Source organism: Dasypus novemcinctus, chromosome 10 (assembly GCF_030445035.2).
Source record: "Dasypus novemcinctus isolate mDasNov1 chromosome 10, mDasNov1.1.hap2, whole genome shotgun sequence".
NCBI lineage: Eukaryota > Metazoa > Chordata > Mammalia > Cingulata > Dasypodidae > Dasypus > Dasypus novemcinctus.
In genome coordinates, this window is record NC_080682.1 from 24,473,701 (window position 1) to 24,485,765 (window position 12,065).

Genomic DNA, 12,065 nt, shown 5'->3' on the forward strand with positions numbered 1-12,065 from the left:
TGGTATATACATAAAATGAAATATTACTCAGTGGTAAGAAGGCATACAGTACTAACTCATGGATATCTTGAGGGTCTTATGTTGAGTGAAGCAAGCCAGGTATTGAAGGACAAATATAACATGATCTCTCTGATATGAATTAAGCAAATTTAGTTGACTCAGAGAGCTAAAGTCTGGAAGCTAAGTTTACTGGAAATAGGGAGGAAAAGGTTGTGAGTCAATGCTTGTATGTGTGAAATCTATGGGAAGGTGGAAGTGAGTAGCTATGCAATCAAGGAATATTATTGGGTTGGTTGGTGCAAGCTCAACAGCAGGGTCGGGTGGGGAGGATGGGTTGGATGGTCCATTGAAATGGGGTGAGGGTTGGGAGAAGGAGCATATGAACACTGGGGATTGACAGATATGTGGTTGAAACTACAATGTTGAGAAAATTATTTTGACAATATGACAAGGAAAGGTTACTGCTTTAGCATATTTACTGGAGAGCATTTGTGTTATGGCACATCTGGGGCAGTCTCCTAGAGAATGTGCAAGTGATCATTTTTCCATTGTGTTTTGTATCCGTGGGAGGAGACCCATGTAATGAGTGGAAAGGAGTTGTACTCCCATACTGGGAAAGCTCGATATGTTCTCAGAGGGGATGGTGTCTCTCAAGAGCATGGGTGTTTCCTATTAGGGGAGGACAGCCTAGTGTGTCAAGCCCTCAGCGTTGTTGCAAGTATCTATGAATCTTCAAGGAGGGGATCCTGGTAGACACTGTGGACCCCGAGGGGTTGCAGTGGGAGGAATAGAATACTAGGAAGAGGGGGTATTTAGGGGCAATGGAAGTGTTCTACATGTTCTTGCAATGAGGGATACAGGCCAAATTAAATTTCATCAAAAATTATAAAAGTGAAAGTCTAAAATGTAAAATGTGATATAAACCATTGGCCATGGTTAGTATCTATGTTACAATATTTGTCCATCAGTTGTAACAAATGTACCAACCACAGGTGAAAGTATTAATACGGAAGGGGAGAAAGGGGGGAGGATATTAGGTATATGGGTGTCCCTATTTTCTGTATGTGACTTTACTGTGGTCTAAAATTTCTTTGAAAACAAAATGAAAAAAAGTAAGACATTGGGGAAGATATGGAAGAAAATGTAACTGTATATACAGGACTACAGATATTACAGTGATGAAAAACAAAACAAAGAAATCTTTTTAATATTTTTCATTTTTTTAAAACTCCAATTTTTTTTACTTTATTATAGTTTTAGTTTTTCTAAGTTATTATGTATTTTATTTCTTATGTTTAAACCTATCATTATTATTTCATTTTCCTATTGAATTTAGCAATACTCTTGGCTTCATTTGTTAAGAAGCTTTGGATCACAAAAGGGTTACAACTATGGTGGGGGAGGATCATTGATGTGTGGTGTCAGTGATGGTGGATATATGACAGGAAAGTCACCATATAAATATAATCAAATATTCATGGGGCATTGTCACAGTGGATAGAGATCACACAGCAACCAAAAGAATGTTGAAGTTCCATCCTGGGGAGCTCTGTAACATTCTCAAATGGAATACCAACAACCCCAAATTACAGGGGCAAAGACTAATGAAGAAGGATAGTCCATTGATGGTCCTTTGATATTGATGACTATGCTTATGAGCCTTTTGCCCTTGAAATTGCAACTTAGAATTGTGTTGTATGGTGCCTAAGAGTCACCTCCTGAGAGCCTTCATGGTGCTCATTGTGGCCTCTCTCTAAGCCAAACTCAGCATATAAATGTATTACCTTGCCCCCATCATGGGACATGTCACCTGGGATGAGCCCTCCTGGTACCGAGGGATTACTACCAAGCAATGGCTGGTGATGAAACTGGGAAAAGACCTTGAGTAGAAGGGGGAAAATGTAAAGACAAATGAGTTTACATGGCTAAGAGACTTCAAAATGAGTTGGGAGGTCATCAGAAAGATAACACTTACGCACATCTCAAGAAGATGTCATAGACAGCCAAAGTAGATACTACCCCAAATAGTGGGGCTGCTGAGGGCTCTGGAGTCACCCAGGTCATACAATCATGGGAGATAGCTCCAGAGTTTGGTCCTTGTCAGTGGGCTCTACTTTGGGGTTTGTGCTACTGAATATGACAGAGTTCGACTCAGATGTGACTTCTTTACACATACCTCTTCTGTCCCTTTTACCTTAACTTATAGTTGGTGCTGGAGTTAGTAGTTGTACTTCCAAAAACTTGAACCACTGGTCTGTCCATGTGCCAGCTTGGCCCTGAGCCTCAGCAGAGTTTCAATATATACTCTCCAGTTCATTGGACCCACTCAGAACAACTAACAAGGATGAGATGATGGACAAACACAACACCGAGGGGAGAGTCTACAACTGCAAGCAAGTGAGTTGCATTCATCAGCCATATGGGATCGAAGCCCTCTCTCAATTAGATGTGGAGTGGGCATCACCATCCCAGAATCCTTAGGAATGGAAAATAAAATATGGACTAGAGTGTATCACTGGTATTCTACTATAGACTTATTGTGATTCTAGCAATGGAAGAAATTGTTTCATTGATGTGAAGACAGTGGACACTGGAGGTGATGAAGTCAGGTAAAAGGAAAAAGAGGTATAATATGGGGGCATTTTCAAGATTTGGAATTGTCCTGAATGACATTGTAATGACAGATACTAGCCAGTATATACCCTGCCATAACCTACAGAATTGAGAAGGAGAGAATGTAAACTACAATGTAAACTGCACTCCATGCTTAGTGACAATGCTCTGAAATGTGTTCATCAACTGCAATGAATGTACAACACAGTGATAAAAGAAGTTGTGAATGTGGGTAAAAGTGGGAGATATGGGGAGTGGGGCATATGAGAATCCCTTATATTTTTTATGTAACATTTTATGTAATCTAAATATATTTTAAATATAAGTAAAAATATATTAAAAAAATAATGGGATTCCTATATAATCTACCCCTCACCCCTCCCACACATTCCAACATTAACAACATCTTTCATTACTGTGATATATTTGTTACAATAGATGAGCACTTATTGAGGTACTGTACTAAGGACTGTAGTTTACATTATAGTTTATACTTTGTCCCACACAATTTTATAGGTTTTGAGAAAATATATAATGGCCTGTATCTGTCATTGCAATGTCATGCAGGGCTATTCCAATGTCCTCAAAAGGCCTGCATGTTACACCTATTCTTCTCTCTCCTTACCCCCAGAAATTCTGGTTGATACTGCCCTTACATCAATGATACAAGTTCTTCCATTGGTAGAATAATCTTACGTCTGCTTTGTCCATAGTTGCTTTCTACCTTTATGCTTGTTCTTTCCTCAATCTTGAGTATTTGGAGATAGTAATGCCCACTTTGTTTCTGATTGAGTGAGGGCTTAGATCCCATGGCACAGAGAGATGGCACTGTATTGCCTGCAGTTGCAGACACTCTCCAGTTCCTGGGATGGGAGTTGTCCAGCATCATCCTTTTGTTAATTGTCCTGAGTGAGTCCAATGAACTGATGAGTAGGTATTTCAACTATGCTGAGATCAGATCTCAACCAGCATATGAAGAGATGAATGATTTAAGTCTCTGGGACATATATTTACCAAGTATAATGCTAATTATAGGTTCAAATGATAGTGGCAGAAGAACCACGTGTACCAGGAAAGTTACGAAAGAGTCTAAATCTGACAATAAGGAACATATATTCTAAAATAAGACCCATTGATAGGGTGCGAAATTCCTGAGATTATTTGTCCAGCTTATAGTATCTAGATGTCTCTAGAGCCCCCAGGAGTCTCACTGTTTGAGGTCCTGTTTACTGTGACAGTCAATGAGATCCTGCTGAGACATGCATAAGCATAACCTCTTGATTAACCTACAAACTCACTTTGAAGTCTCTTATCCATAAAAACTCATTTTTTCAGTTATGTTGTGGGACTTCACCCACTGAGACAATGCCCCATGACTGCTTATAGATATTCATATTTAATAAAGGCATGCCCCAGGTGCACTCTTCCCCACACATCCCCCCATCACCAACTCCCCACACCAGTGATTCTCCCCTTCCACAGCTGTAACTCTTAATCAAAAATAGATAAATTAAAAATGTTTGCCCTTCAACGGTGTTTGTCAAGACAGTGAAAAGGCAGCAATAGGAGAAAATATTTGGTAACCATCTATCCCATAGTGGATTAATATCCAGCATATATAAAGAAATCCTATATCTCAAAAATAAATACACAAACAACCCATGTAGAAAATGGGTGAGATATTTGAATAGATACATCCACAAAGAAGAAATACAAATGGCCAAAAATCACATAAAAAGATGTTCAACATCACTACCTATTAGGAAAATTCAAATCAAAACTACAGTGAGATATCATCACACTCACATTAACTGGCAACAACTTAAAAAAACAGAGAACTACAAGTCTTGGTAGAGGATGTTAGGAAAAGGAACATTCATCCACTACTGATGGGACATTAGCCATTGTGGAGGACAGTTTGGTGTTTCCTCAGGATCTGCCATGTGATCCAGCAATCCCACTTCTGGATATATACCCAGAAAAATTGAAAGCAGGGACATGAACAGATATGTACACATGAATATTCACAGTGGCATTATTCACTATTGCCAATATTGGGAAGCAACCTGAGTGTCCATGAAAGATGAATGGATAAGCAAGCTGCAGAATATAAAATACAATGTAATATTATTCAGCTGTTAGAAGGAATGCAGTATTAACACAAAGGACAGCATGGATGACTTTTGAAGAACCTGAAGTCACTGAAGGACAAATATTACATGATTTCACTGATATGGCTTAAGCAAACTGAGCAGACCTACAGAGCTAGAGTTTGGAAGATAGGCTATCAGGAGAAAGAAAGGAGTTGAGGATGGTGAGCCAATGCTCAATATGGGAAAAATCAATGATAATGTGGAAAGAGGTGGTTGGGCAGTAAATGAGGGTCATAGTAGTGCAGTGATGTGACTGGGTTTGAGGGTGCTGAAATGTTAGGTGGAATAAGGTAGGAGCTTAGGCAGGAGTATCCATGGAAATGGGGGGAGGGTTGGAGGAAGAGCAGGTGAACTCAGGGGATTTGCTGGTCTGTGGTTAATACTACAATGGTGGGAATATTCTTTAGCAAACATGGCAGGGGAGGTTTACTGGTGCAGGGCATTGGAGATGGAATGATATGTGGGATAGGGTGCACCTGGGGCATGCTTTTATGGGATAGAAAAAGTGTTCATCTTGTCATAGTGTGTTATCTCAGTGTGTGGAGACCCACACAATAAACAAGAAAATATTAAACTCCCATCCTGGGGAGTCCTGCTATGTTTTCATTTAGAGGGTCAAGAATCAAGAACATAGGCAGTACCTAATAAAAGAAAACAGACCAATATGTCAAGTCTTCAAGATGCAGCAAATAGACACAGAGAACAGACAACTGGAGTTGGGGAGGGGGGAAGGGAGAGAAATGAATAAATAAATCTTTAAAAATATTTTTGCATGTAGTTATTCTTAAAAAGTTAAAACTTAATGGTTACCTTAGATTCTGAGGGGAGGGAGGCAGAGGGAAGAATAGAATCGATGGAACACAGGGCATTTTCAGGTCATTAGAATTGTTCTGCATGATCTTGCAATAATGGAAACAGGTTGTTTTAAATTTTGTCAAAACCTGTAACAGTGTATGGGCAAAATGAAAACTATGATGTAAATGATTAACCATGTTTATTAACAATGTTTCGATATATTAGATCAATTGCAACAAATGTACCATGCACATGTAAAATGTTATTAATGGGGGAGAGAAGGAAGGTCTTGGGTATATATGATCTACTATATTTCCTATGTGACTTCTGTAACCTAAACTTCTTTGAAGATAAAGCTAAAATAAATAAGACACTAGGGAAACATATGGAAGAAATTTCACTGTACATAAAAGATATCAGATCTTACAGTGATGAAAGACACAATGAATAAATTTCATTATTATTTTATTCTTATTTATTTTTGTATTTTGTTAATTTTAATTATTACTATTTTATATTCTTATTATTTTAATTTGTGAGGTTCCTTGATGTAAATGCTTGTTCCTTTTCTAGTTGTGCTTTTAAGAAAAGAACATTCATTTCTCCTCATTCCTCAAAGTTTACACCCAATTGACAAATCTCAAAAATCATCTCCCATTATTTCAATGCACACCTGCTTCTGCTTTATTTATTCTGCTTTGTTCATTTCTGTTCTCAGATTTGTTTATTTGAAAAGACATTAAAAGTAGAAATTTACTTTCAATTAAATTCACTCTTTTCCAATAGGATGATTGTGCTATGAACCTACCATTCAATCTCAAGAAAACAAGATAGTCACAGAGTTCATTCTTAAGCCAGAATTTTAGATCCAAAACCACAATATTAAGAACTTCAATTTCCAATAAGTTATGCAAAGAAAACTCATATTTCTATTGGAGCAAACACATGTTTGATAGTAGTGTGTGTTTAAAATCTATACCAAAAGTCCTCTTGAAAATAGCACTCACAGTTTCAGTGGCAAAACGTTGAGTATAAAGTCTACTTTACGTAGTCGTATTAAAAAAGCAAGTTCTTTGAAACCATAAAATCTTAACATTTATGCTCCTGATTATGATCTTTTAGATAATTTAAGTGGAGCAAGGAATGAATTAACTCAAAACTGTTTCTAAATACCCATTACAAAAATACAATTTTTACAGCATTCCAGTGTCAGTTAATGTTTTTTTTCCATTCTGACCATATTTGAAATAAATAAGCCAAAGTGTTAGTCATAGTTTTACCTTTGCTTATCAGTTGAATCGTGCTTTCAAATAAAAGTTATTTTTCCATGGGAATAAAAGAGCGATAGGATCAAGGATGTTCTCACTTTTGACTATCAATACCTGGCCAATAACTCAGTCCACAAAGTAGAAAAATAAATATAAAATTAATCTGCAGGAAAATTGAATTATCCCCTTTTCAGCCAGCAAAGTAGAAACCAAATGGTAATGTCCATGATTTTCATTCTTCAAGTCAATATTGAAAAATGTTATATGGAATTCAAGATAATAACTTTTCAAAATTCATATCTCAACTAAATGATTTTTTCTCAAGAATCATTCTTTGACTTCTTTTGCTGCCATTGGACTTTTCTTTTTTTTTTTAATAAATGGACATAGTCATCATTTACTATTTGTTGATATGAAAGTTTGATTCCTATCTAGATATACCACCACACTGACACTGTAATTGCTTAAAGGTAGGTTCTTGTCTATACTCACAATTGTATACCCAGGGCATAATGTAGTTACTAGATCAGCAGGTGCTCAGAAAATATATTTTAGGCAATTATTATATACCATTAATTTTTTCAATACAAATCCCTTGTTCATAATTTATCATGCTCTAATACAGTATTTTAAAGATAATTTTTACATAGTTCAATTTTTACAATATATAGAATTTTTATATACCACCATGAACAAAGGATTTTGTCTTAAAATACTTCATACTACATCTTGCATAAAATATGATATGTACTGATATGAGTAGGGAAAATAGAGGGCCAATCCAAATAGTCTAGTGTTTTCACATTGATCAAAATTTATATTGCATTTATTTAATAACAACATAAATGCTTTCAAGAATATATTATAAAAGGGCTGGGTAGTATGAATTTAATTAAATCATAAGCAATTCTGAACTTATTACTATCTAAAATTAGAGAAACTAAACTGAACATCGCTGCTAACAAAAATCAAAGGTTATATTTTCTAAATCACAGAAATGTGCACAAATGAAAGCAAGGCTAGCAGAGTTAATAAAAAAGATTTGAAAATGTAAAGTGCCTATAAATACAAGAAAAGACACAATGAATATACAAGATGAGACGTTAAAATATATGACTATCAAAGACAGCTAGTTGTAAACAAAACACAGGAATGTTAATAAATATAGATTCAAAACAACATAATGTTCAAAGCAAAAATAAATCTTAATCTGATAATTTACACAGATATTTTATATGTTAAACTTTTCATATGAATTCAGATGTAGAGTAAAAATAATGCACAGTTTACATATTTGAATAAATTGATAAACAGTGATGAACTTGTGAGATTGCATTAAAATTTTAATTCTGAAATAGAGATTGAACTTTATAATAATATTTTAAAAATTATTTAAGGAAATGAACAAGTATAATTCTATGAAGAAAACCGAAACGGAAATTAAAAGAATACAAATCCTTTTAAGGCAAAAAATTATATCTAATAACCATTGCTTAAGTTTAAATAAAGGTAATCGTTTTCTGAAAATAAAGAAAACATGCTTTCTTAAACATACATTGAGCATTAGTGAAAATTAAAACTACAATCCAGACTACAAAGAAGCACTTACAAAAGAAAATATTAGTTAATGCTGAAAACGTGCAGGGTTCCTATTTGGAATAATAGAAATGTTTGGGTGCATTTTATAGATCAGATTTGTCTACTAGGCCATGAACAAAACTTTCAAATATGACTATGAAGTTTTATTTTCTTTAACAATTTAAATATTTTCCTTGTATTCTTCGATGTTCACATATACTTTTTTCTATAACTTAATTGTTTCACAATATTTTACTTTGCTCTATGACCAAATATTGAAGTATTCACTTTCATATTTAGCTGTTGGTTTGTTCATGAATAGCATTAGACAAAAGTATTTATAAAGCACCAGTGAACATTTTCACAACAAAAGCTATTGCGTATTCAAAATTTTTCAAGAATTATGCTAATGGTCAAAATTTATTAGGACTGCAGTAAAGTCTTTCCATTCATTGTCTGATTTCATCTTTAAAATAACATATGGATTTAAATTATTTCTCTGTATTAATTGAGGAAACTAGATTTAAACCTTCAGTGACTTATTAAGGGATGAACAGCTAAAGAGTTTATAGATCTAGGTTAAACCCTGAATTTTCTAGTCCAATTCAGCACTCTTTAAGATTATGCAATATTTATACTCTACAGAAGAAATCAAAATAATTTCTGAAAATGTAGCTCAAAATAAAATTCTCTGAAACTGGAGTCTACATGGGGATTTCTAGGATACAATTTGAATAATATCAACACATTTTTTGCATAGTGCTTGCCCTTAAAATCATATATATTTAAACTCCAGATTTCATGCATATTTTATGACTTTCAATTATTATGTAGATTTCTAAAATCTGGCAAAAGCCTCCTATGCAATGTCTAACATAGTATAGCTCAACATAAACGCAAACTAACTAAAGATTCAACTGTATTTAGAAAGAGCCTAAGTAAATACACAAAGAGGAAAGAAAAGTTGAACTTAAATATACACTGTCACTGTCATTTCAATTGTTTGGAGCCCTTTCTCTTCTGCATGACTCTAATGAGAGCATTTTTCACTTCATTGTTCCTAAGACTATAAATGAATGGATTCAGCATGGGGACCACCATGGTATAATACACAGAGGCCACTTGATCCTTTCCCAATGAGTAGGATTTCTTTGGTTTTAAATAAGTAAAAATTGTAGTGACATAAAAGATGGTGACTCCCAGGAGGTGGGAGGCACAAGTAGAGAAAGTTTTCCGCTTTCCTGAAGTGGAATTAATTTTTAGGATGGTAGACAGAATGGACCCATAGGACAAAGATATTGTGACAAGAGACACCATTCCATTGAAACTAGCAAGAATGAATATCATGATTTCCGTATCACCAGTGTCAGTGCAGGACAGGGCTAGCATTGGCATTACATCACAGAAAAAGTGAGAGATCACATTAGATTTGCAGAAGTGCAACCTGTTCATGTAAAGAACAATGATTAATGCTTCAATAAAACCAATCACATAGGAGCCAATCAAGAGAATTCTGCAGAGTCTCGTGGACATAACCACAGGATAGTGAAGGGGATTGCAGATAGCTGCATAGCGGTCATAAGCCATTGAGGAGAGAATGAAAAATTCAGTGATAATCAAGAAGAAAAAAAAAAGACATTTGGGTGAAGCAACCTGTGAATGAAATATACTTGGTGGAAGTCAGTAAGTTTTCTAAGGTTTTAGGAGTGATGACCGTTGAGTAACCGAGGTCAAGGAATGACAGGTGACTGAGGAAAATATACATGGGAGTGTGAAGCTGGAGATCCAGGTGAATTATCAATATCATCCCTGCATTCCCTAACATAGTAATCAGGTATATTAGGAAAAATAATGTAAAGGGGACCTGTCCAGTCACTTCAGAGTCTGTCAATCCAATAAGGATGAAATTGGATATATTTGTGTTATTCCTATTTCCCATAATAGCTTCCAACTGTTGCAAACTGTTGAGAAATCAAAGGTTATATTTAACATTGATGACCTCAAAATGATTTTTCTTTATAGGAATGATTTGGCATTTACTAAATCATCAGCTTAGTGATTCTGGATATTCATAATGAATATATGTTTGCAAGATATGAGTGAATAACATCTGTTTGTCTGCCAACTATAAATTAGGTAAAAATCAACATTTGGATATTATGTAATAGAAATTTATGTATCTATACTTACATTGTATAATTAGAATGAACATGATACTGTTATAAATACTTCTATTCATCAACACATTTATCCAGATGAAAACATTGTAACATAGCTATTGGTGTCATACAAGTTTTTAGATGAGAAAAAGGCACAGAAAGTTAGGTAATTTACCCCGTGTGACAATCATTAATTATTGTTGTCTCTGTAATTCTACCAAGATTGCTTGATTCCAGAGTTTAAGCTCTAACACTCTATTCCCATTTATATTTAATTTCAGCAAATAAAAAAATGTTAGTTATAATAAACAATACCAGAGGGTCTTAATGTCTTATTCCCTGTTCTTTTCTATCTAATATGATTTAATACAAATGACAGATAAGAAATTAAAACCTTATGGGTATTTATATTACAGAGTACATATTACTATTAATTTTCAGATGTTTTTCAATAGATTAATCAAATTTCTTCCAACAATTTTATTTTCAATGTATGGACACGGCTTGATTACATGGATTCCAACAGTTCTGTATCGCCATTTTCACAAATCCTAGCATTTCTTACTTTTGGACTACATGTTATGTATATGCATATTCTTCTAATAATCCCACTTTTTCAAATAATCTAAAATGTAACTGTGGGATTAATACTTACCATGAATCAAAGTTGTTTAAAAAACTTCTTCCAGCATTAACTCTCTAGCAATTTGTCAACTTCAAGATTTTTCTCACAAAAAAAATATGCAAACCATTAAAGGAGCCTGAAATTTCTCTGATACGTTATTTGTTCCCTTTGGAATAATATGTTTAAATTTTTGTGCATATATGTTTTTGAGGTAAAATAAATCAAATTAAATGATGTTTTCATGTCTGGTCAAATAGAAAGTTCACCTGAAAGTTATGTCACACAATTATACTAAGGAGTGCCTATGAAAACCAGGATAGCAGAATATCCCTTGCCTTTCACCCTGATAATGAAAGGGCACATCTTATATTGAGAATTGCTGATATGGAAATATTTGGTCATATCTTGGACTATGTTCAAAAGATGTTTGCTTGGCATGATGCCAAGGATAAAAATTCAAGAACTAATTCATCTGTGTCAGGTTTCTAACAGAAAATTACCCTTTCCTTAAAAGTCACAAAATGTTGAGCAGCCATTTTGGTATTTTTTTGTTGTGCTTTAATTTATGACTGGGCAAAAGAGTCAATAATTCCTGAGAAATACATAATTAATCTGGGGCTGAAAGGCCAGATATAAAGCACCAGTGATGTAAAAACACATTTTTAACAATAAGATAATGTTTTATTTAAAAGTGTGGCACTATCAGAAGATTGAACATTTTTTTGATTACAAAAAAATTATTATACAAAAAAATTCAAAGAAAAAATGAAAATCTTCATGAACTTTATTCCTTAAATGTATTCCAAGTATTAACCTTTGTGCTTATAAATCTTATTTATATTTATGCATATATACTTATATAGTTTTATCACAC

The 12,065-nt window shown here is 34.3% G+C and overlaps 1 protein-coding gene across 1 annotated transcript; it reads right to left on the reverse strand.

Moving 5' to 3' along the window:
• Positions 1 to 9,397: 9,397 nt before the first annotated feature.
• LOC101435455 (olfactory receptor 8H3-like) lies at positions 9,398 to 9,994 on the reverse strand. The gene has a single exon (XM_004476919.3). It carries the CDS (start codon positions 9,992 to 9,994, stop codon positions 9,398 to 9,400), a length of 597 nt encoding a protein of 198 aa, XP_004476976.3.
• Positions 9,995 to 12,065: the final 2,071 nt, after the last annotated feature.